This window comes from Ambystoma mexicanum, chromosome 5p (genome assembly GCF_040938575.1).
Source record: "Ambystoma mexicanum isolate Mex_15411 chromosome 5p, UKY_AmexF1_1, whole genome shotgun sequence".
Classification (NCBI taxonomy): Eukaryota; Metazoa; Chordata; class Amphibia; order Caudata; family Ambystomatidae; genus Ambystoma; species Ambystoma mexicanum.
The window spans coordinates 758,376,897-758,403,466 of record NC_090930.1 but is presented as its reverse complement, the minus strand read 5'-3'; the positions used below and the strand labels follow the sequence as shown (position 1 = coordinate 758,403,466).

The 26,570-nt window shown below is 46.7% G+C and overlaps 1 protein-coding gene across 36 annotated transcripts in view; it reads left to right on the top strand.

The window, feature by feature from the left end:
• Positions 1-26,570, top strand: part of CLASP2 (cytoplasmic linker associated protein 2) — a 2,478,243-nt gene that overhangs the window by 1,396,088 nt on the left and 1,055,585 nt on the right. For all 36 annotated transcript variants that reach the window (XM_069613152.1, XM_069613157.1, XM_069613154.1 and 33 more), the window contains one exon: positions 25,201-25,371. In XM_069613152.1, the coding sequence (XP_069469253.1) occupies positions 25,201-25,371 (171 nt within the window). The remainder of the gene's footprint in view (positions 1-25,200; positions 25,372-26,570) is intronic.

The window sequence follows — 26,570 nt, the reverse complement described above, 5'->3', positions numbered from 1 at the left end:
TTGGTGCTGGCTCATAAGCACCCCATTAAGTTACAGTATCTTCTAATCAACAGGCCATGCCCACATTAGATACAGATACACTGTCCACTGCATTAGCTTTGTCACTTTGTGGCGAAAGTGCTGGAAGCATGCAGTGATTTAAATGTTTTCCCATTTTTGGTGATGCCACTCTAAGATCGAAACTCACAGTGCTGCCCGATAATGGGCTTTGATCATGGCTGTCACTGCGCTTCCAAGGCTTACGGTCTTTTGCTGCATCAATCACTGTACAACTGCCATATATTAAATCACAATGCTCACTATTGCAGGGCTGGCTGCTCTCTCCTAACGGTATCTTGCACAACCCGCTGCGGGGCCACAAATGTGAGCCCTGCAGTTTTGAAGAATGGTGGCTCTACCACCAGATTCCCTGAAGAGAGGCGCTGACTTACACATATGTAACAAAACCAGTAGTGGGTATCATGGCAACTAAGTTGAAGCGGCATAGCCCCCAAAAATATCTGCCAGCAACTGTGACCATGGCACCAGAGTATCAGTTAAATCCGCAGGGGGTAAGCCGACGGTGATGCCAACCCATTGCAGCACCCCTAACTCTGTCTAATCAGAGTCCCACATTCACACCTGCAGCCCCAGACCAGCAAACCACAACCTGAATTTCCTAGACCTTGCAGCCCCCTTTCAACAGTTCCAGTGAGTACATTGCAGCGGCAGCCAGCAAACTTCAGCAGAATTGGCACAAGATAATTTGCCTGAAATATTTGGGCATGGGGGAGCAACAAGCCGGGGCTGCCTCTAGCCTGCCATCTTGGCTCTGACCCAGGTGCAGTCGAGATTTAAACAGTATGAACAGACAGTTACATATTTTCAATCAGGACCCGAGATGACTGAATGCTGGTTAACTGTTGGAAGGAAACCCCATATGCTAATCAAGGAACTTTTAAAAATAAGTTAAGCCAGAAAACCACATTTTAAGAACTAAACATTTAACAGGTTTAGAATCCGTAAGCTAGGATGCAAAACAAGGGAATCTCAACGAACAATAGCTTAAGTGCAACACATTTGGCTCAGATACAAACAAGACAAAGCCATGTATCATGGATTTGATACACCCAGACTCAGCTCTTCAATAAAATGGAGTTCCACATTGCTGGTAATGACAGCTGTAAAAAGTAACTTCGGTCACAAAGCACTTGGAAACTGGATTCTCGTTGATTCTCGTTGACAGCATTGCTATTTAAAACACCAGAATTATTATTATAATACTCATAATGACTAAATAATTAACTTATACAATTCACTAATTAATGTATTCCACTTAACAAGCATGTTTCACTCCTTTAAAGATGGTGGTGTGTACCTACACTCGTGAACATATTAAAAAAAAAAAAAAAACTGCAAACCGTACAGAAAGCCACACTTCAAGAAGCGTATTGATCCCAACTCCCATTTATGGATCAATATAACGAGAGGATTAACAAAACGAGCTTGAGTACTAAGGAATACTTTATGATCCTTAGAGAAATGGAATCCCATATACCCCCTTATACCTGCACAAAAGGATAAGGCATGGTGCACAAATATCCAAAACGCACTAATAAAATTGCCCTCCTACAAAATAAAATATCTGAGGAAAGGATAAACCTCACCAAAATAGGCACTACCAACAGGCCCATAGACTACTCTCTTAAACCCTTTCAGTGGTTTAAATTTTCCAAAGTCTCCACGCCAGAGGTGGAAAAGATCATTGCCTCGCTTAAGCCTTCAAGATGCCAGGGAGATATTTGCACAGCCAAAATAATCAAAGAAGCGGGTAAACATCTGGCTCCCTTTATCACTACATTAATCAATGCCTCATTCCTAACTAGTAATGTCCCAAACAACCGAAAGGATGCATGGGTCTTGCCACTCTTAAAAAAACTACAGGCCGATCACGACTGTCCCTTTTTTACTCAAGATAATAGATGATAGACAAAGCGGCCTACCACCAGATCCAAGCTTACCTGGAGACTAAAACTTTTAGGGCTCCGACAATCTGGCTTTGGACCACAACATGGCACGGAAACAGCTCTGATAGATCTTAAGAATCAAATTGACCATCTCAAAGACAATAGAAAACTTGCGCTGCTACTATTCCTAGATCTATCAGCTTCCTTTGATGTAGTAGATCTGCTAGTGCTATGTAATCACCTATCCTTTGCGGCGCACTTCTCACAGGAAGTCACAGCATGGATTCATTCCTTTCTGACCAGCAGGTCAATGAGAGTCTTTTCTCTATCCGCCTCGGCAGACCCTTCACTCATCACATGTGGAGTCGCGCAAGGCTCTTGTCTATCATCCACAATGTACAATGTCTTTACCAATCCACTCTTCGATGACTGTGACCATCTGGGTGTCACCTGCACAAATTATGCAGATGACACCCAGATCCTCATTCACCTCACCAGTGACTATGATACTGACCTGGCCCTGGTGAATAAAATCTACTTAATAATTCAAGCCTGGATGGCACCCCATGGACTATGCTTTAATGATGATCAACCCTCAGGTTGTTCCTTCCTTCCCTCAAGGGCAAGGTGGTGAGGGTCTTCATGGACAATACCACCATGGTGCAGGACTTGTGGCACTGGGCCGTCGCCCAGGTGATGTATCTCATTCCTTTTCACCTGGCAGAAGTCTAGAGCACCATTGCAGACTCCCTCAGCAGGGAGCTGTGCTCTTGCCACGAGTGGGAGCTTCAGCAGGATCAAGTAGACTGCCTCTTCCTCAGGTGGGGCAGACCCCAGATCGATCTGTTTGCGACAGCGACAAACTCCAAATGCCAGAGATTCGCCAGCAGGTTCGCCCAGCCGGGGAACATGGGGGACGCGTTCCCCTTCCCGTGGGAAGGCCTGTTCCATTACGCATTCCCGCAGTTATCTCTACTGCTATGAGTCATCGGTAAACTCAAACGGTGCCGGTGCAGGATGATTTGCGTCGCCCCCGCGTGGCCGAGGCCGATTTGGTACCCGGACCTTCTCAGCCTGTCTACGTCGCCTCCAAGCAAGCTGCCAGTGGTCGTGGATCTGCTTGCCAGAGAAGGAGGCACAATTCTTCACCACGACCCAGGATCGCTGAACCTGAAGGCCTGGCTCCTTCAGCCTTAGAGTATGTTGGGTGCGAGCTGCCGGCGGACTGTAAGGGAGTTCATGGCCCCTTAGATCCTTCCATACTTGATGTTGTTGGCTAAGGGGGGGGCTGGCACACGCCTCCATCAAGGTGCATCTGGTGACTATCTCCCGCTACACCAGGTCTCCAGGAAGATCTTCTCTTTGGTCCCACCATTTCGTCAAGGAGTTCCTGAAAGGACTGTTTCGATCCTTCCCACCGGTGAAGGCTCCTGCCCCGGCATGGGAACTCAACGTAGTGCTGACGTGGCTCATCGGAGGGGGCGGGGGGTCTTCGAGCCTATGCATCAGGCCCCTCTCGTGGAAAACGGCTTTCTTTTTTTTTATTGCACTTAGTTTATTACAAACTTTTGCAGTGTTTTTAAAATCTTTCCAGTGTCCTTCACAAATCTCATTTAGTGTACCAGTATAACATTTTAAAGATCCAAAAAGAGAGAACAATTCAGAAACTGACAAGTTTAAAAAGACAAAACGAAAACAAAAGAAAAGTGAAAGTAGCAAATGTAAATAGAATTGAAATAACAATGAAAAATAAAGGCTCATTGCTTTCCAGACCAAGATTTCTTTAAAAATGGTGCTTCCCTGCTTTCGCACATTATTAAGAGATCTTTTGTTCCAATTTTCCCATTGTAGCTTTTAAGAAGTTTACCAATGTGTAATTTATTCTTTGATTCGCCATTCTGTAAATCAACTCCCACTGTCTCTCAGCTTCTAGCCCCGCATCTTTGTCCATAACCTTAAGGAGATGGGTAGTTCTCAGATCTTTCAGGTTTGGGCAGAAGAGGATCAGGTGCCTCAGTGTTTCGCTTTGTTTACAACAGAGCCTACATACATCCGACTCTTCTTTTCTTATACCGCTTAAGGGTAGTTCTATTGTGCAGCACATTTAGTCTTAGCTGTATCAGCATGTTCCGATCTCGGTTATTTGGGAATTTCTTTAAGTAACTTCTTGTCAGATTTAAATGTCTGGTATTGTTCTTACACAGCAAGTGAGTTTTCGAGTTTGCTCTTTTTTGTACCGTGGCATCCCAATCCGATGCCCATAAGGTCTCTTTTACTAGCATTAGAGTCCTATGGAGGATTTCTCTTGATAAGCCTAGGTTGTTAAGGACAGTTTCACAGTCTTTGTTCCACATCATGATGACTTTCTCTTCCTCCCCATTCTCTTTGCTTTTTAAAATATCGATTTGGGGCGGTCCAGTTTCGCAAGGTCATTTAATTGAATAGGGAAATTTTATTCCGTTGGTTTATGGCTTGTAAGGAGTTTAACCCAATTCGTGCCGAATGGCGGTTATCAGCACAGCTTGTGGAAGGTGTAATGTTCTTTTCCAAAAGTGCCCTTCGAGGTGATCCCATATTTCATTTTGTATGCCAGGACACATTTCAGCTCCATAAGTAACTACTGGTCTGACCTTTTTGCTTGTAAAAGTTCAAAATTGGTGTAATGGAGAACTTATCAAATCTTTTGTCCATCGCTCTTTCGTGTGCTGTTAATTGTCTTTCCAGAGTATCCCTCTCCATGGCCATTCATTTCAGTATATATTTATTTGTACTCCTTGGTATTTCAATTCTTTGGTTGGAAATAGTCTTGCGTCATCCAGCCACCAGGAGTCTCTTTGTTTTTTTTTTCTTTGTTTCACCATAAATTAGAATGTCTGTTTTTTTCAGCATCAATTCTGAACTGTTTTTTTTTTTTTATGTATTTCTTGAGAATTTTGAGTTTTTTCTGGAGGCCGATTTTCGTCATCTCCTGAAGGATGATGTCATCTGCGTAGAGGAGCCATCCTACTTCTCTGCCATTTAGCTTTGACGGAAACGTTGGTTTACTGGTTAGTGTCTTTGATATCGTATGAATAAAAATTCAACAAAGTTGCAGTTAGAGGGCAGCCTTGTCTTAATCCCATTAAACAGCTTTCCTTGTGGCCATCAACTCTGCCAGGAGCGTGGGTGAGAATCAGGCCCTATCCTGCAAACAGCCATATCTGACTTTCCATGTATGTATGGGGGTGTTGCAGACGCACTCCTCTTTCATACCGAAGGTTCCGTCGGAATTCCACCTGAACAAGCCTTTGGTGTTACCTGTGTTTCTTCTGAAGCCTTTGCTACGGACAAGTACAGGGGTTCCCTCCCCCAAGTGTTCAAATCTTCCAGCTTTCAAAACAACACTTGACTTAAATATCACAACAAGATCTTTGCACAACACAAGCTTCTGTATAGGGCTTTTTCCATTCAAGGGCACCAGGTCTTTGCGCAGTTGCCGACCACACAGTCCACCCATTACAAGTACGCAACCGGTACCCTTCCTTGACTGCTTTTCCTTTGACACCAGTCCAATGCTTCTCCTCAGCAGTGAGGTTTGCCTCAATCACGTGTGTCACACTCTCCTGACACTGTATTGTGACTTGTTTAATCCACCTTGCACTTGCTGCACCTCCTTATATTTCCTTGGCTCTTGCCACTGCTTGTTTCCACTTGTTTCCTTGTAATATAAACCTTTTGCACTTTCCAATGTTGGATTTATCATATCCTGCCTTCAACTCTTAGTGCTCTCTTAGCTTTGCTAGCACTAGTTTCAGTTAATGCAGTTCATTATCTTAATGTAGTTCAAAATGTTTCTTTCAGTAAAGATCACAATCTTTCTTTCACTCCTTTCAAGTTGCCACAGTGTTTCAAACTTGTTTTCTATTGGTTCGTTATTCAAAATGCATTGCTTTCATTTTATTCGGTATCACCGCCTGCCAGCCCAGTGTTCCTCCTTTCTAGTTTTACTCAGTGGTCGGTTTTAGGGCTCCTTGCAAGGTCGTCTGCCTCCATGTGTTTCTGTTTCTTTGTGTCGTTGCCCCCCCGTGTTCTCCTGGTGGTGGTCTTGTGGCTCGTGCGCACCCAGCAGTGCTTCAGCAAAGTAGGATACATGTGACGGCTTCCTTCGGTCCTGCCAGCCTCTTTTTCATGTCTTGCCACCGGCCTCAAACTTCTTGTGCTTCCGCTTCCCGCTGCATACACTCTGCACTGCTTCATTGGTCTCCAGCCCTGCTCTTGCCACGCTGCTTTGCCGTAATGGTCTCCCTACACACAGTTGACTGTGCTCCTGCAGTGGTCATTTGTTGGGGTTTCCAGATTTTAAAGCTCCCACCTCCATTTTCATTACAAAAAGGACTAGCCCCTTCACCAGCTAAGTGTTAGTCCTGCTTTACTCGTGTTCTCCTCCTTCTAGTCCCAGTACTATACTGTTGCAATTTGGGGAATACTTTAGGGAATCACAGGGAAAGGGTTGACAAAGGTCTATGAAGGCTTGAGGGATGGAGGGTTTGTGGTGAAAGGGAAATGGGGAATACCATGTCTCACCTAAGGACATCCTTTCCCCACTCCCCAAGTTGCCTCCACCCATGTGATCCTCACTCGCATATCCACTCCCAGGGTCGGGATCCAAAAGCAGTGGCCTTTCCCTGGCCACCTAAGAAGAGGCTACCGGGGGGAACAGAAGTTAGGATGCCCTCGGGTTCCTCACACTGCCAAAAGAATTCATGACTTAGTTATAGAGGGTTTCACACCTTCCAATTGGTATCATGGACCTTTTTGTGGAACTGTTGAGCCCAGTCTGGAATCTTCAGGGTTACTCCCTAAACTTCCAAAAGATGTCAGAGCGTTTCACAAATAATCTCACTGTCTTTTAACTTTTCTGTTTGAAGTCAGGTCAGCCTGCACCAGAGTAGGTTTCTGCATATTGGAACATATACCAGCTTACAGTGATCATGTCATGCTTACTTAGGAATTTATTTTGAAAAGTACTAGATTTAGTAGGCGATCCCCTGAACGTTGCAGTAAATCATCGGAGTAACCGATTGGACAACTCGAAATATTGCTATATTTAATCATACTATTGCTAAAGATCCTCGTCCCATAACGCATTTACTACAACACAACTGGTATCTCAATTTTTTAGTTGCTAACATTCAGGGTACCATGAATATAGCCCGAGGGGCTGTGGAACAGAGGGCCCTCTTGAGTCCATTTCAAATGGGCTTCCGACGCGATTACAACACCTTGCATAACCAATGGGGCCCTGCACTACATGCTGGCAGATGTCACGCGAAGACCGAACAGAAGTCTCTTTTTCTGCCATGTAGATTACTTCAGCGCGTTTGATTGTGTCTGTAGAGCTATGCTGTGGGAGAAACTAATGCGCTGGTGTATTGATCCTATGTTGTTGACTTTAAACTCTTGCACATGGATACTACGGTTACGGTCAAAATCGGCCTTGATGGACAATTAACAAGAACTATGCCCACCAATCATGGTTTGAAGCAGGGGTGCATACTTGCACTGCTGCCTTTTAACCTCTGTGTGGCCGATATGGACGCTGCAATAAGAGCTTGCTGGATCGCATATGCAGAAGATAGTCTTGCTTGATCTGACTCCTATCAGGCTTCAGCGTTGCATCAATGCATTGTCCTGCTATGCTACTCGAAATAACGTGGCCATTAACATCTCCAAGACCAAGGTCATGGGTATGAGAAGTCGAGCAGAAAATAAAATGCCTTATTCCTGGAGGTTGGCGGGTGTGACACTGGAGGTGGTGAATATCTGTATTTACTTGGGTATACCCGTTATAGCCCGCCCTACTGCCTAATTCCTGTGCAACTATGTTACTCACAGTGTTTAAAAAGTGGTTGGTTATTATAAGTTTTATTGCTAATAAAGGAGGTCACAATGTGGAGGGTTTTCTGGCGATACATAAGATTGGAATTGTTCTAGTTTACTTTATGGCCTGGAGAACTTGCATCACAGTTGATTAATTGGTTTGACCAACTTGAGGGAATACTTCTCCGTTCACTTCTTGGGGTCCCATGCGCGTTGCTAGTGGAGGCACTGAGGTGCTAGTTGGGTCTAACCTCCCTGACTGCATTATGGTTCATCCAACGCACCAAATTCTTTCTTAAATTGCGATGGGCAGGCAGAGAGATGAGCACCCTGATCGGGGCCACAGCACTGAAAGAGTTGAACAACTTATCAAATCAAGCTTGCTGTGACTTGAAACAATCTGTCACTTCTCATCTTAATTCTATTGGCCTCTCATTCCTGATGATGTATATCCCTATCAATAATTTCAAGAAGTAAAGACTAGAACTAAGTTTTGGGACAAGTTGCAAAATATTGCAAATTTGAGTGCTAAACGCAGTAGGAACATTGAGTTTAGCACACAAGTCTTCCTTCCCAGTGCTCCATGTTCTTACCTATTGAAATTGTGTCCCCTTGTTCTCAGACGCATCATTTCATATCTCTGTCTAAATATACTACCAACTTTTGAGTATGTTGGAGAATGGCAAGGGATCTGCTACACTGGTAGGCATTCTCGCTTGTGTAGTTGTGCAGTTGAGACCACCAGGCATATCCTCACATGGTGCCCGATCTGGCGTGCAAGATATGGTAAGTGATATGGTAATTTCATCTGTTCAGAGGCAGTTTGGGAGACTGATCAATTCTGGAGTGCAGTGTACTCTGCCAAAAGCCTTGTTATTAGCGCAGCTGCGTATTGTATCTGGAGGGAAGCTATTTAATAGGAAAAGTCCAAAATTAATTTCAGGACATTTTGTTATATATGTTTTTTTTACCTTGATGATCCAGTTTTGGAGTTTAGTAAGTTCTCTAGCATGGGATCTGACATGGATTCACATGCTCATGAATATTCCTAGTCGTCAGGCCGGGAATCCTCAGTAAAAAATGAACAGTAGTTTTGCTTTAGCCTGAAAACTGTTTTTATCATCTAAACCCATCACTGTCCTTTGGGTCGTACTCCTCCCATCCAATGACAGTAGTCTTCCTAAGCTCCACCCCTGGTGCCCATCTTCAGATTTGTACTGCACATTTCAGTATTGGGAGTCCTCTCATCTTACTCTTGAGTGTTTTGACTATTTTGAGTTTTTCTGATAAAGTATAGTGTTTTTGTCTGACTTTTCATCGTCGACAGGGTTCAGAATTGAGGGGAGCTGGGAGCTATTTAGCTCCTGCTTGTGGCCAAGAAGAGCCTGGTTAGCTTGAAAGCAATAACAACCAGGAGTTACCTCTGGCTCCCCATGCCAACTGATGCCTAACAAATTCATCTATGTGAATTTAACTGTGTGTTTGATACAATCTATGAATCAACAGTAGGATATATCTATATGACATTTAAAGCATAAGGGGTCATATGTAATGGACACAATTATATATCTGCATCTTATGTGGAAGTTAGATTTGCGGAACATTAAATACTATCTCTTCCTTTACCTTCGGTAGCTCCTGGTCTCTGGTAACGCTGGATACCCGGTCGACCGTCTATCGACTATGGGCAGCAGGGACCCTTTGTCCGTGAGGAAGTCCCTCACCCCTTCAAAGCACTGATCCTCTTCAAGTACAAGAATGTGAAGGAGAGGCCCAGGGCCCTGTCGATGACATCCTTGTAACCCAGGACATTGGCCTTATCAGTGAGGAGACATTGAGGTTTAGGGAGCTGCTTCCTCCTAAAGACTTTCTCCCCAGGCCGGTTAGGGTGTCTGACAGGTTTGAAGTGGTCTACAAGAAGATTCCCACACATATATACCAGCTCTGCTGACCACCACTTGCCCGAAGACTACGATTCGGACCATGAGGGAGGCCTTGGCCCATGTCCCGGTAGGGATCCCCAACAGGTAATTTTGTGATTATGGAAAAGTGGTGGTTTCAAATTTGTCATTTTGTTCCCACACTGCCAAAATAGTAATGAGACCCATATTCTTGAAATTGTTTCTTTAATACAAGATTTACCTCCAGAGCCTATCCTAATGCATTACCCCTCCCACGGATTCTTCATCTATGATAATCCTATCAATCAAAATCCTCTAGGTGCCCGCGCTGGACATGACTTCGGGGCCAGTATATATTGAGACGCCGCACCCGGTGACCTCTTCCCTTTTTCCACACATTCTTTGCTGATCGGAAAACACTCTTTGAGTTTTTTTTCTCCTATGCCCTGCTACTACTTCGTAGTCCTCTTTGGCTTTGAACCTCTGGTTTCCAGGGACAAAAGATTTCCCAGGGCCGTTTTACGAGTGGGCGAGGGGTACAGGGGGATGTGCTAGGTTTTGCTGAGGTCATGCAAGATGCCAGTAACCTCGATGCCTCCCCCGAGCTAGACATTTTTCCAGCACCTAACCCTGGTAAGCCTCAAACTGCTTTTCAGCACATGAGGGCTAAGGTGGCTGATACTTTGGGGCTTCCAAGTCGAAAGTTCAATAGGAATTTTGACATTCTGGACAATGCCTCAAAGAATGTGGCAGTGCAGGCCCCTGTGTTGGAGGTCTGGAAAAAGCCTGCTTTTGCTCCACCAGTGGACAGGGAGCTGGTTAATAAACATCATCCTGCACCCTTGGATCTGGCGTTTCTGTCCACACATGCCTCTCCCGAGAGATTGGTGGATCAGGTAGCGGATGTCAATTTGAAGATCTCGACCATCCAGTCTCCCAGTCAACCAGAGTAGGAGGCTTTATGTCTGGGGGAAGAAGGCATTTGTGTCGGGCAACATCTTGTGCCTTCACCAAGTACTCTTTCGGGCTTTATTCTGCTGTTGCCAATGCAGCCCAATCCATCCCTGAAGGGCATATGCTAAAAGGATTCCTGCTGTGGTCACGTATGGCAAGGATGCTTCCAGGAAGGTTTTGCAGTCGGGAATGGATGCCGCGGATTGTGTGGGCATGTCCATGGCCACGGGAACTCTGCTCAGAGGCCACTCATGGATGAGGACGTCCGGATTTGCGGCTTAAATACAGGCTAAACTTCTGGACATGCCCTTTGATGGGCTGAATCTTTTTGGAGCCAAGGCTGATGACACAGTCGAGAAATTCCAGTCGTCGATGGTTACGGCGAAATCTTTGTGTCTAGCCATGCAACAGCCCTCCATACAGTCTGCTAGATTTTCTTTTGTCCCTCCCAGACCTGTCTCCCGCAAGATCGTGGTATGTCTGCCCCACAAAGACTTACGGGCAGGCGTTTCCACTGGGGAAGAGGTAGAGGTTCCCAGAGAGGAAGTGTGGCTGCAGCATCTGTCACTTCCGCACCCCATGGTGCAAAATCTCCATGCCGGTGTATGGAGACCTTCCCTGTTCAGCTTGGAATGGTTGAGGACTATGTCCAGTGCTTGGGTCTTGCAGGTCATTGATCAGTGATTTTGCCTCCCATTCATACAGCATCCTCCGGACCATGGCCCTCTGGCCACCACCCTGTCTCTGTATCCTATCCTCCTGGAGGAGGCTGGTTGGCTTCTTTCAAAGAGCGTGATAGACTGGTAACAGGCTTATTTCTTCTTTTTTATTTTTATTTTATTGGTCATTTGTTAGACTCCTTATACAACAGAATTGTATTTCAAGGCGCCAAAAGGTTACATCGGAAGGGAACAGGAAAAATAAGGACAAAGGCAAAACCGTAAAATATAGTCATGGTCCTACTAGGCCTTGTGGCATTCAGACGTGCAGGAGATAAGGGAGTAAGTGGGGGGTGGGGGGCAGAGCAGAGAAGTTCTGGTGGATTGCCAGGGAGGCAAGTGCTAAGGGGAGCCAATGAGGAGAATCTCAGGCTAAGTGCTCGGGTGGGATGCAGAGCAGCAAGCAGGGGCCTGCAAAGACAGTGCAGTGGGGGGTAGGGGGGTGCTGGCATCAACTGGGAAGAAGGGCCTGGAATCCTGTGAGATTGAGGATTGGGCCACCAGTCACAGCGTCAGTAGGGTGTTTAGCAGGGAAGGGGAAGAGGTAGAGAAGAGCAGAGTTTTTTGAAGTTTCCGGAACTTAAGGAGGTCCAGCTCAACTCCGAGAGGGGCAGGGAGGCTGTTCTAAAAAGAGGCGCTAGCCGAGGAGAGTGACCTGCCTCCCTCCCCCCCCCCCCCCACTCTGCTTGGAGAAGCGTTTCACAGTCAGAGGTGAAGTTAGAGGAGCGTAGGGCTCTAGCAGGTGAGTATTTAGGGGAGGGGAATTGGAGACAGTGTGTTCCCAGGCTCCAGAAGGCCTTGTGGATGATCAGAAGGTCTTGAATTTGATCCTTGCAGCCACAGGGGAGCCAGTGGAGAGATTTTAGAGCTGGAGAGATGCGGTCCCTGGCCTTGAAGCCAAGGACAAGTCTTGCAGCCCTAATCTGGATTAGCTGGAGCGGGCGTAGGGAGGAAAGAGGGAGATTGAGAAAGAGGCTGTTGCAGAAGTCAAGCCCGGAGAAGACCAGAGCTCTGGAGACATTGAGTTTCTGGGAGAAGTTGAGGAAAGGAAGAATGCCTCTGAGGAGGTGGAGCTAGAAGTGGGACTTCTTAATAACGTCCATGATGTGAGGGATAAAGGAGAGAGCAGAGTCGAAGAGAAACCTGAGGTTTTTGGCCTCACAGTAAGGAGGGGGGTATAGGGCCCAAGGGGGGTGGCCAGAGGGTAGGAGGAAAAGAAGGCACAGGTGTCCCAATGAGTTTTACTGGAATTGAGACAGAGATCATTACTGCGATCCATGCCTGAATGGTATCCAGTAATTGCATTATATATAAAGCATTGAATGACAAAGCATCAGAAAAAATGCATCGAAAAAATGCATTGAATGCTTTTTTTTTCAACGGTTAAGGTTTTATTTTTATTCTTATAGGTTTTAAGGGGTAAAAAACTGGGGGTTGGGTGAGGGACTACCCACATTTTTTTATTTTTTTTTTTAAATGCATTCAATGCTTTTTTTTCGTTGCTTTTTTTAGATGCGAAGGCATTCAATGCTTTGCCATTCGCTGCAATCACTATAAACCGCCTGAATGGCGGACAGACAGTCGGGGATCAGAGCGGAGGAAGAGGAGGTAGTAGAGGGAAGCTTGAAGGAAAACTGTGTCTCATCGGCATAACACTGGAAATGAGGAGAGGAGGAGGAAATCAGTTGAGCATGTGGGAAGGGCGGTTAGTGAGGAAAGAGGTCAGCCAATCCTGCGTCCGGTCATTGATGCTGAGGGTGTCAGTCGTTTTATGAATATAGAATGGTTGACTGTGTCATAGGCAGAGGAGAAATCAAGGAGAATGAGAACTGTGGTAGAGTTGGAGTAAAGATTTGCGAGCATGGTTTCACAGGTGTTGAGGAGAGCAGTTCCGTGCCTCTGGATACCCGGAATCCAGATGGATGGTCATGAAGGCAACCAACAAGATTAGTGTGGAGGGTCAGTTGGGGGGAGGACCAGCCTTTCCAAGAGTTTACCCAGAAAGGGGGTAGTGGAAATAGGGTGATAGTTAGCCAGGTGGTCATCAGACCTACTTTTTAAGGAGGGGGGGTGCACAAGGGAGGAGCTTGAGGGATAAAGGGAAAGAGCCAGTGGCGAAGGAATGGTTACACAAGTCAGCAAGAGCAGGGGCAAGAGAGGAGGTGTCCTTAATGGTTGTGCAAGAGCAGGGGAGCACCTGTTTGGAGGAGACCTTCATAGAGCGGACCACTTTAGAGACACCGGTGCTATGGGCAGGAGTAAGGAGAGTGAAGGAGGGGTAAGCCAAGGGAGGTAGGGGAGTAGGCACACGAGTGGAGAAGGGGGTGGAGGAGAGTGAAGTGTCCTGGGTTTGTGATGTGAAATGGAGTGCAGGGCGGTGCAGAGCTCCTGGGAGGGAAGGAGGCAGGTGGCGACTGCAGCTGGATTGGGAAGTTCCTTGCAGATTTTAGAAGGTTTGGCTGCTGTTAGGGAGAATTCTCATTCAATGGCTAATTTCCCTTACCTAGTGAGTCCCTCAGCAGCTTTGCTGGATTTCTGGAGTTATTTATTTCCACTTAGTAAGAGTGTGAGCTTTCCCCCCACTCTTACCCATGTTTTGTCATGTGTATTTCATCTGTTTTTGTGATTGTGGGCTCTGCAGTACACCACTTCAGTAGCCCCCCTTATTTTGTGTGTTACACAGCACCTTCAGTGCAGTGACACAGGGTTGTCTTTTAGACTTCCCACCGACTCCATTTCTGGGGCTGACTACTGTCCCCCAGAAAAGGGTAAAGTTGCCATTAACTTTACATAGTCATTTAACCACAGATCCAGTACACCCCATTTTACATGGAGTATTGGAAAGGGTTACTTCTTGGCCCTTTTTATCTGTACCTCCTAGAGCCTTGTTTTGCTCTTTTAACAATTAGACTTGGCTGGTGGCAGTGGTATACCCCCTAACTTTTCTACCGCGTTTATACTATATAAACGTGGTATTGTTTTAGGCTATTATATTATCCTCGAACATAAACCCGCTTGACCAAATACTTTTTCTTTTGGCTCCGGTCGGGTTTATTCGCCATTTCTTTTTGTTAAAGTCCTTCTTGTGTTTTACTTTGCGCGGCAAACCCGGGTTTGCCTTCTTTGTTCACCATCTTTTGGCAGGCTTCTGCCACCTCCTCTAGGCGCCTGGGTGTCTAGGTGGGCTGAATGTGAGGGAGGGGTGTAGTTTCCCCCTGCACAGGGTATCCTAGGAAACCCAAGTCGCACTTTGCCATGATTGGCAGAGGTGGTTGTTCGGGCTGGACAACCCCCCTGCTGCGTGATTGACTACCAGGCTGTGTGAATGGGGGATTTTCGCATAAAAGGCAGGACTCTTGGGTTGGAAGTGAGAGTCTCCATTGGAACTACAATGAACCGAAGAGAAGCGGAGAAGACGGCTGCTGCAACTATCCCGTCCCGGTGAAGCCCTTCTGCAGTCCTGAGCTATCTACCCTTCGACGACCAGAGAAGATCCAGTCCGGAGCGTTCTTCCTTTGAGCCTGGTGGGGTCAACCAGCTCCTCTTCCACAGCCAGTGGATCCTCTTCTTGGTCGAAATCGCTGCACACTACTGTTGTGGTCCAGATAGCCATCTGAAGAGCCTCTCCTGTTTTTAAGGAGCGCACCTTTTATTCACCGTCGCTGCTGCTGGCCTCATCCCTGCGTAGTGCAAACCCCTACAGGCGTCGTCCTCCTTGCAGAAGCTCCAGGAACCGTGGGTCTGCAGGAAACTACCAGGAACAACTGCCATGGCACCAGCTTCTTCCTTGAATAAGGTACTGTGTTCTGCTTCGAGGAGCTAGGGTGAATCCCTTTTCTCCTCCTCCAAGGCTTGCCCTTATCTTCCTCCTTATAACTTTTGAGTCCTCTGTTGACAATATCCAAGTACTCCTGGCAACGTTGAATCTTGAACTGTCCGACTGTGTGATCATCCATAACAGGAACCAGGTTCCACTTGACACTGGCTCCGGCCTATTGACTCTTGAATTCCTGTCAACTAGTGTTCTCTTATTCTGTCTGCCCTGACAAAAGTATTTCCTATGATTTTTGCCCCAACTCTCTCTGGTTAACTCAGGTGCGAAGTGTGTTTTTGCCCCGGTAACATTTCTTGCCGTGGATACACGTATCTTTAGTAAGACCGAACTGTCATTACTGTCAAAATGTTATCGCATATGTATTCCTGGTAACGTCTTTTGTTTCACAACACCGGTCCGTTAAAACATAGGGTACTTACCTTGAGTTATACTGTACCAAGTGAATTGGTTGGTTGTAGTGTATTTTACAAGTTGTTTTGAATTAATAGAAGTGTTGTGTTTATAACAAATGGTTTAAAAATAAATATTTTTTTACCTGATACCTTGAGTCAGTGTTTGCTTAAGTCACAGTAACTGTGGTTCCTTTGTGTAATCTCTGCTACTGCTCATATACTCTTGAGATAGGCCTGGCTGCTCCGCTACTGCTACCACTTTAACATAGTAGTACAGGCTTGTACCAAAGGTGAACTTGTATTACCACTTGTAGTCCTAATTGTGTGTAGTAGTCCCTAAGGGTACTGCACAGGATTCTGCCTAACAGCTGTGTTAGTGGCTCCAGAGATACAGGCTTGGATGTGGGCCTGCTTCTTGAAGCGGGTTGTGAAGCGATATTGCCTTTACAGCAGGTGGCAGGCCAGTTTGCCAATGGATGAACTCAAGGTCTGTTAATTTAGTTCAACAACTCTGCACTTGCGTTTCAGAGATGTTAGTTCAGATCATGTTCTTGGAGGCAGGTTTTAGGTGGATCCCCATGACGGGGGCAACAATGTCAAGGGTATCGGATATGTAGAGGTGCAGGTTAGCAAGGACCGAGTCAGAGGGAGAGTCAGAAATTGGGGCGGGAGGGGGAATGAAGGTGGAGGCGAAAGCAGTGACTGACACTGGCTTCATGAGTCGGATGACGGCGAAGGAGGCTGGCAGTGCTGGGGGTGGCTCGGATACAGGGCCAAGGGACCCCAGGCGGGTGGAAAGCAAAGTCTGGTCAGACCAGGAGAGGGAGGTGGTGACCGGATTAGAAATTTGGATGGCAGCAGAAATGAGCGCGCCCAGAGTGTGACCAGAAGAGTGTGTCCGGCCAGAAGGCAGAATAGAGGGAGTCACAGAGGACACGTAACTGAGAAGTAGATGATTCAAGGGAGTCGAGGTGGATGTTAAAGTCACCAAGGAGGAGGAGTTTGGAAGAAGAGGTTAAGAGGGAGGAGACGAGGTCGGCCCATTCAGAGGGGAAGAGAGAAATGGGGCCAGGGAGCCTATAGATGGTGGCGAGAGTGAGAGTGGCCGATACCCCAAGCCTACATGTGAGGCATTCAATCGAGGAGTAGGATTGAGTAGGAATGATGGAGGCAGGGTCGCAGCCAGGGAAGATAAGGGTCTCTCCACCACCAGGCCTGTTGGGTCTGGGCTTTGAGAGGATTTGTAGCACCCAGGGAGGAGAGTGTCAAGAGCAGTGACAGAGCTGGCAACGCCTCGGTAAGAGCGAGAACGTCTAGATCAAAGTCTTTGAGAAGGAGACAGATGTCAGAGGAGTGTTTGACAGCAGAACGAGCATTCAGAGTGGTTAAGTGAAGCTGGTTAATACCTTTGAAGGTTTTCTGAGGGGTTGTATAGGGGCATGGTACTGCCATTGGTGGTGGAGGATAGGTGAGAGGAGAGGAAGGAGTGGCAGGAGAAGGGACGAGGTTTGAGAGAGGGCAGGTGCGGGTCGAGAAGGATAAGAGTGGGATGAGAACCTTGGGCCATGATAGTGCCGTTGTGATGGACATTAATGATATACCTAGAGGATGCGTTTGCCAGGAGTACTTCCCACCTAGTGCCACCATTAATTGTTGAGCAGGAGAAGGGGGAGAGAGTGGAGACCAGATGAGGGTGTGGGGGGTCCGTAGGTCAGGAGAGGGGACAGAAAAGAGGATGTCACTAATAGTCTGCCTGGAAGTAGCATTGACTTAGGTCAACAATAGGATGGCCTGGGTTAGAGGCCAGGAGAGCTCTTTTAAGCTTTTTTCTTCCAGACTTTGTGAAAGAGATATGGAATAGGAGATAGAGTAACAGTTGGAATAGATGGGGGGTGTGCCATGGGAGTAGCAGGGAATAGAGTGACCGACAGGAGCTGCACAATGAACGAATAGCCCACCAGGTTGCTTAGCAGCCAGGTGGCACAGATGAGGAAGGTATCCAATGGAAGACATTCAATGCACAAAATTAAAACATACCTAAATGCGAATTTCTCAAAAGGCACTAAAATGCAGCTTAAGATGTAGAATGAACAGACTTATAGGCACACCAAGGATGTGAATTTCTTAAGAGACATTAAAATGTAGAAGAAAACAATCGGTGTAAACGAAGTAAAACAAATAACACATTTCACGTGGTCCATAGACTACAGTAGAGGAGCATATTTAGACTTAGTCAGACAGATAGAACGAGGAAAGGGCCCCACACAACGGCTTAGAACGAGGCAGGAGGTGGTACTCCACCTTTCTTCTGGTGTCAAAGGACTGGGGCTTGAATCTCATTCTGGATCTGTGACTGTTGAATTTGTTCCTTTGCAAGGATAAATTCAAGATAGTTACTTTTGCCCAGATTCGGCGATTCCCTTGACCTGCAGGACCGGTCAGTATCTGTGGACCTTCAGGGTGCCTACTTCCATGTGCCGATCCATTGAAAGCACAAGTAATACCTGATGTTCGCAGTGGGCCAACCCCATTACAAGTTCAAAGTCCAGTTGTTTGCTCTTTCTTTGACTCCGAGTTTTCACCAAGCTACTAGCAGTGGAGGCGACTTGCTTCAGGAGTGAGGGCTTTCATGTCTTTCCCTACCAAGATGACTGGCTCGTCCGAGCTTGCTCCCTAGATCTAGTATCTGAGCACAGTATCTGCACATGCAGTCTGTTGCACAGCTTGGGCTTTTACCTGAATTTCAAAAGGTCTTGGGCTTCACCGTCCTAGTCCCTCCGATTTGTCAGGCATTCTTGGACACACTCCTGGGCCAGGCTTTCCTGCCCGAGGACTGAGTACCGAACATCTTTAAGATGGGCAATGTTCTTCGATCTCAGGGATGAATTCCTTCCTCTGCCTTACTGTGACTAGATGGCCTCATGGTCTCCTGCATCCTCGTTTTTCAGGAGGCGAAGCTATGCATGAGATTGCTTCAGTGACTTCTCTGTTGCCATTGGTTGCGGCTTCAGGGCCACACGTCAGACCTCTTGCAGGTTACGGACCAGGTGGCTCGGGATCTTGCATTGTGGGCCGTGAGACCACTTGCTGAAAGGTGTGTTTTCATCTACCTTGGCCTCAGGTGACGGTGGTCACTGATGTGTCTGACAGGCTGGGGCTCTCACCTGTTGTACTTGACCAAGATCTCCCTGAGCGCCTCAGGAACACATCAGTTTAATGGAGTTGAGTGATCAGGTGGAACCTAGTCGCTTTCTTCTTCTTTGAGCAGCTCAAGACTGTGCTAGTCTGGACAACAAATGAGGTTGTGTGGGTTCATTACCGCTATTCATAGTAGCAATATGACTGTGGTTCTAGAGAATGGTGTCTCTCTGGCGGCTGCCCATCTTGCTGGTAGCAAGAAATTCACAGCAGATGTCTTGAGTAGGCACCTTTTGGCCTCCCACAAGTGGGAGCTCTCTGTTCTGGCGGTCTTATCCATTTGGGGGACTCGTCATAGCAGACCTCATTTAGTGTCAAAAAGAAGTACAAGTTGTTCTGCTCCATGGTATATCCTGAGTAGGGCGCTTTGGGGGATGCACTGACGGTCAAGTGTATCTACTTTGTGTGTTCGCGCCGATCCTTATCATTCCATTTGTTCTCAGGAGACGGCCCCTGGTCAGACCACATTGATCCTGAATGCTCCGGATTTGCACTCTGTCGAAAGGACGGGTTCTTCATCCGAACCTCAGCAGCCTGAACCTTCATACTTGGCTAGTGAGAAGTTAAGATACAAGGAGTGTGGGACTTGTCAAACAACAACGTCTTTGATGTTCCCCTGTTAGTGCGGAGACCCACTACGAAGTCCGCTTATGCCTGGAGGTGTAGTACATTTTTGACTTGGTACAGGCAGAGCGACCTTGATCATTTATCCTCTTTTCTGGATTTTCTGCTGTCCTGCTCGTCTCTCTCATAAGATCCGCCGTCCTGCGTTTTTTAATTTTTTTATTTTCAACCGCCTCACACTTCCAAGGTAGAGGAACAATTCCATCGGCTGGACCTGGTGCAGGCTCTTAAATTCTATGTTCCAGAATTAGAGGGACTAGGAAAGATGACCAGCTTTTCGTGGGTTCTGCTGTGGCTCGTGCTGACAGAGCTGTGACCACACAGACCTGTGGCAATGTGGATTATTCTCTGCATTTTGGAATGCAATGATCTAGCTGAAAACAGTGTGCTTGAGGGTCTCCAGGCCCAGCCCATTCTACCAGATGAGTGGCTGCCACCTCTACCCTGCAGAGAGGAGTCACGGTCCTGAACATCTGTCAGGCTGCGATGTGGGTGTCTTTGTATGCGTTGGTGAAGTATTACTGATTGTATTCCTTGGCAGGCCTGGATACCCGTTTTGGTAGGGTAGTCCTGCAGAGTTTTCTGGTTTAGGTGCTGTCCTTGCTTCCTCCCTCTACAAGATTTATGTTCTGCTTTAGGAGTCTTATGAGGAATCTGTGGGGGCAGGAATCCATTATCCATTAGATGAACAAATTGCTTAACTCTCAGTAAGGTTCTGATGGATGTTCCTCACACAGATTCCTCATCACCGTCCCTTCCTGCTCCTTGTGGATTATAGCTAGTACACCATTGGTTCTGCCTTCCCTCAGCGTCTGAGTGCAACGGGGAAAAAAGTAGAACTGATGTCATGGGGCATAGCGCCTCAAGATATACTGCCCCCGATGACCTGTCCGGAGCTGGGCATGTAGAGGCGTCGGATGGAGCCGGGCTGCACCCCCCTTGTGGCGGAAAGCTCAGCTGCGCTGGATAGGATAGATAGATAAGTAATGTGTGGGAGGAATATCCATCAGAAATAACATTACCAAAGGTAAATCATTTGTTGTTCTTCATTGCTCAGAGGGCTCTTTTCGTCAGCATTCTGCTTCTCTCACCACAGGAGTGAGTTGTTAGTGTTTGTCTTTTTTAGTAACATTTTTAAAGAACCTTAATTGAAGCTTTATTTTGGCACTTACCGTACTATGGCCATTTTGGATGCTTTCATGCTCGCTCACACCCTCCTAAAGAATTTAGCCTGCCGTTAATCCATGCTACCTTAAGATGCAAAGGTGTTCTTCTATTTATGTTGTGCCTGTTTCACCTTTATTATTGAGATCACTGCTTTTTTAGTAGTAGTGTGGGTGTGAGTAGGGGTTCAAAATCCACGCTTCATCCCACTACTCCAGCAGAGCAGGAGTCATTTTGTCACAGCCACCCTTGCTGGTCCCTTCTCAGTGTGCTCAAACATCTCTCGATTTAAAAAAAAAAAAAGAACATAGATTGCTAATGGGTGTGACAAGGCTTGCAGACTGCCGTGGAAGCTGGTCGTCAAGAAGCTAGCTTATTGTTGAAAGTATTTATTTTATTTATAGAATATTTATGTATTTATTTGGCATTTGTAGAGCGCTCCAAACCCAAAGAGATCTCTGCGCTGCTTACATTCAAGACAAGGTAACAAATCAGATGGTCAGGTAAATTGCACAAGTATCTGGTTTAGATTAGCATACATAGAGCGAAGTGGCATCCATGGTTTAACGGATCTTGCGTGAATAACCATGTTTTGTGGCTTTTGTGGATGGACCAGAAGGGTGACTGTGATCTTATAATGTAAGACGCCCTATAAAGCAAAATGGTATTTCTAGGCGCCACAAGACAAACAAGTGGGAGGGGAACGGGGGAGATAAACAGTAATGCTCCTACTGGGTCTTGTGACATTCGGATCATGCAAGTGCATTAACAGGATGTGCCGGATGGAGGGGACTGGTGGATCGGGGGCAGCGGGTGGTAAGTGAACAGTCAGGGGAGGGGGCATAAAATGTAGGGGAGGAGTGGGTTGAAGGAAGAAAGGGCCCAGATATACTAGGCAAGTGCTGGGGGGAGCCCAGGGGGACAAGTGTCGGGGGATGCCGAAGTCAGACCACCATCTAAGTGCAAGGAAGGGGGGGTGAAGCAGACTCCGAAGGGATGCCCAACCCACCAGGCCAGTCAGGGAAGGGGGCCCAGATGGGCAGTGTTGGTTTGGTGGGTGCTGGTATACACTGGTCAAGGAAAGCCTGAGGCCCTGTAAGACTCATAAGGGACCAGGCCGCCTGTTGCAGCAGCAGATGGGAGCATTAGCAAGGGAGGGTGAGAGGGAAGCAAGTAGAGAAGAGCACAGTATTGAGAAGCTTCCGGAACTTAAGTAGGTCTGGCTCACGTCTGAGGGGGCAGAGAGGCCATTCCAGAGGGAGTCACCTGCCGAAGAGCGAGGTCTACCCCAACTGTCTGCTTGGAAAAACATCTGATCTACAGAGAGTTGGAGCTAGAAGACAGAAGGGCTCTAGCAGGGAGGTATTTCGGGGAGAGCGAGTTGTATGTAGTGCGGTTCCATGCCCCAAAAAGCCTTTTGGATGATGCAGAGGGTCTTGAATTTGATCCTCACAGCCGCCGGGAGCCAGTGGAGATGTTTTAGGGCTGGAGAGAAGCGGTCCCTGGGCTGGAGGCCAAAGATAAATCTTGCATTCCTATTTTGGATTAGTTTAGGGGGGCAAAGAGAGGAAAGGGACAGTTTGAGGAAGAGACTGTTGCAGTAGTCCAGCCTGGAGAGAACCTGAGCTCTGGAGACATTGAGTTTCTGGGGAAGGTAAGGAAGGGGAGAATGCCTCTGAGGGGGTGAAGCTGAAAATGGGTCTTCTTGCAAAGCTCCGTGATGTGAGGGCATAAGAAGAGAGAGGAGTCAAAGATGACGGCAAGGTTTTTAGCCTCACAAGATGGTGAGGGGAGGGGACCCAATTAGGGTGGCCAGAGAGTGGGTGGGAAGCGGGGAGAAGGGGTCCCAATGAGAAGGATCTCTGTCTTATTGGCATTAAGGCAGAGATCATTAGCCGTGCACCATGCCTGCATAACAGTCAGGCAGTCAGGAATGTTAGAGGAAGAAGAATAAGAGGAGGTAGTGAACGGAAGCTTGAAGGAGAGCTGTGTGTCGTTAGGATAACACTGGAAATGGAGAGCGAAGGAGATCAGGTGGGCCAGAGGGGCAGGGTAAATGTTGAAGAGACACAGCGATAGGATGGAACTCTGAGGGACGCTGGTGGTATAGAAAAAGAATCGACGTGGAGGAGAGGAAAGAGCCCAGTTGCACCTGGGAAGGTCAATTTGATAGGAAGGAGGGGTCAACCAGTCCAGCGCCAGGATGGGGTAGTAGAAATAGGTCAGTAGTTAGCTGGGCAGGAAGGGTTGTCGGACCACTTTTTTAGGTGAGTGTGCACAAGTGAGTGCTTCAGGGATAGTTGGAAGGAGTCAGTGGCAAAGGAGTGGTTGCAGAAATCGGCCAAGGCAGGAGCGAGTGAGAAAATGTTGTCCTTGATAGGTTCTGGAGGAGCACCTGTTTGGAGGAGACTTTCATAAAGCGGACAGCTTTAGAGACCTTATCCGGTGCTATGGACGAGAAGGAGGAGAGTATGAGGGGGGCAGAGAGGAGGAGGGAGAGAGGGGATTAAAGGAGGTCTGAGATCTGGTGGGGGGAGTAGTAAGAGGGGTAGAGGAGAGTGAGGACAGGATGGCCTGGGTTTTGGTTGTGAAATGGGAGGCCAGTGCAGTACAGAGGGCATGGGACGGAAGAGAAGTGGAACCGGCAGTAGTATTGGTGAGTTTCTTACAGATTTTGAACAGTTCAGCCGTATTGTTGGTGGCCCTAGATATCCGAGCTTAGATATGGGCCCTCTTCGAGTGGATGGAGAGACAGTATTGCCTTTGGAGCAGGCAACAGGCCAGTATGTCAGTAGATGTGCTTGAAGCCTACCACTTCCGTTCAGCTTGCGTTTCATAGAGACTAGGTCAGAATCATACCAGCTGCTGTGCTTGGAAGCAGGCTTCATGCAGATCCTCTTATCAGGGGCAAGGGTGTCAAGGTTGTTAGGGATGGAGAGGTGAAGATTAGTGAGGGCTCTGTTGGTGGGAGAACCAATAGCAGGGGTTGGAGGGTGGATGAAAGTAGCTGCAAAAACAGCGACTGACACTCGCTTCATCAGTCGAATGACGGAGAAGGTATTAAGCAATCCATGCAAGGACCTTAGCTCTGATGCGAAGGAGGTTAATATACATAGGAGGTCAGAATGGTTCTCGGTATCGAAAGCAACAGAGCAGCCAAGAAGAATAACTGTTTGTATGACATGAGGAAGAGATGAAGTTGCTGACATTGATGTAGAATGCAGAGGTCGGAAGCCAGATTGATGAGGGTCCCCGAGGTTGTGAGTATCAAGGAACTCAGTAAGTCGGTTGAATACTACTTGCTTTAGGATTTTGGATTAGTGTGGTAGAAGAAAGACAGGACAGAAGTTGGCAGGAAGTTAGGACTGAGACCAGGATTCTTAAGGAGAGGGATGACAGTAGCTAACTTCTAGGATCAGGGAAAATTAACATTATCAAGAGATGTTGAAGAGGGAAGTAAGATGTGTAGCAACACCGCGAGCTTTAAGCTTGACAATGTGCAGAGACAGTGGGTCGTTGGGAGCACAGGAAGGGTTAGCCATGAGGAGTAAGGCAAGAATCTAGCAGGAGAGGAAAAGGGTAGGAGTGGTGGAGAAAAATGAGCAGGAGGAGGGGATAGAAGGCAAGTAGCAAGGGTAATGCGAATGGTAGAAATGTTAGAAGGAAAATAAAGAGCAAGATTATTTGCAGAAAGTATAGAGGAGATGGAAGAGGGTTTAGGAGGTAAGAGAATAGTGTTGAGGGATATTTGGAGCTGCCTGGGTTGGGAGGATTGTGATGAAATGAGACGGAGATTGAAGTCACGTTTGGGGGATTCAAGAGCCGAGGAATAGTTTTGAAGAGCATAGAGGTAAAGTTGGAGATCTGGGTGGTGTCTTGACCTTTGCCAAATGGAAAGCTTTTTTCATGTTTTTGTTTTCAGGGTGTGGATGAGGGGTGCAATCCAGGGTAGTGGAGGGAAGAATATAGGAGTAAATGTGGAAAAAGGGTACTGAGAGGAACATGGAGGGCAGGGCTAAAGTTAGTGAAGGCTTCTTAAGTTGATGGAAAGCGGAGTCCAGCACACGAGGAGAGAGAATGGATAGCAGATGTTCGCCTAAATAAGAGGCTTGGAATGGAATCAAGAGACATGGTGAAGCCTCTGTATACCTTTTCTGGGGCCATGCCCCCTGGGGTCACCACACTCCTACTCCCCTGCATGTGACTTTGTCACACGTTTCATTCCTTTCCATTGTGTAGAATTTCTAAAACTGCTACACAATTGGTCAAGTTTTACCCCAGTTTCTAAATGTTTGAATGTCACAGGCTGTTTGTTTCTTGTAGTATTGGGGTAGTGCATTTCAACTGTCGGGTAGTTTAGTTACAACTTGGGCAAGTGTTTAAATGAAAGGACACGTGATGGCTTGAGGCTAATGAATGATAGTATAGATTGTATTAGATAAGCATTCTCTTAACTATAATTAGCTGCACTAAAAAGATGTTTTGTATATGATTCTAAAATAAAATTTTAGTTTTCCAAACATGTATTCCATCCTCCTTTCTTCATTTAGTGTTTTTGAGTTATGTGTAGTACTAATCTTTTACTTTCTTTCTTTGTTTTTTTTGCAGCTGGCAGTCGATCGGGATCTCCAGGCAGAGTTTTGACAACCACAACCCTCTCCACAATGAACAGCGGGGTTCAGAGAATATTGGGAACACCGCCGTCTGCGCAGAAACGCAGCAAGATCCCAAGAAGCCAGGGGTGCAGCAGAGAGGCAAGCCCATCTCGCCTTTCTGTGGGTAAGTACTCAGATATAAGTTAGAGGCGTTTCTGGGTGCAAAATAAGCAGTTGTATATTTGGTCGTCACAAACAAATCTGGAAACAAATGCATTTCTGACACAAAAACGCTAACATAAGTCGAAGCATAGTTAACAGAGCAGAGCACATGTGTCCTTTATAATGGGGAAGAGAGAGTGATTCAAAGCCCAGATGATTGGCACCAGGACGAAGACAGGACATAGTAACAAAGGAACAGGAAGGTGGAGGGAAGTGCTTGGTTAAGGAAGGGAGGGATGGGGAATAAGTGCTTTAGGATAGATGAAGGGGAAAGGGAAAGGCAGGTTTGGGAGAGAACAGAACATATTTCTTAGGCAATTGTAGAAGTACTGTATTAATTTTCTGCATGCTTGCCTTCATCGAAGTCTGTTTTATTCAAATTAAACTGACATATTTCACTGTCTTGACACAGAATGTGTATGGGCACATTTGAACTGAATCAGAAAGCAATGGAAATGTGAAAGGGATCAAAGACATTTGAGATTGTAATGGTTGATTAGTATTGTTGATTGCCATCTAAAAACAAAACTGCCTTTGTTGGGAAACTTGCCAATTCTAATCAATAATGGAACTTGTTTTTCAATTTGTGTGTAAGAAGGATATACCTAGTGAGTTGTGAACAGCCCTTACCTTGTGAGCCTAAATGTTAAGCTGGTGGCTGTTTTCCTGAAGATATCTCCTATTCTTCACACTAGAACTGGGGAGGCAAAATGGTTCCTCACCCTTGTAGTAGAATGACATGCCCACCTCTTAAAGGAGAACGATGAGTGAGGAGTTAGTATCCATCAGGGACACACCCACAGGTACCTGAAGAGCTGTACTGGGAACAAAGGGGACTGAAGTGGTGTGGCAAATTAATGTTTCTTAAACCCCCCTTTTCCTTGAAGCATGAACACCCTTTCCCAACACCAGATGAAACTGGCTGTACCCATATGTGAAGGTTAAGCCTGATTCAGCTTCAACCATTTTCCAGTAGAGTTATGTAGTTGGTGCTCAAAGAGGCAAGGTAACCAGTAAGCTTCATCAGCGAGGACTGCAAACCCAGCAATTAAGTTGACTCTCTAACCCTCAACTAAGAGGACTTGATCTGTGGGTCTGCAGAATCTCCTCAGAAAAGCCTGACAAAGCAGTCCTCTTGTCTATTTTAATGGATCCTTCTTG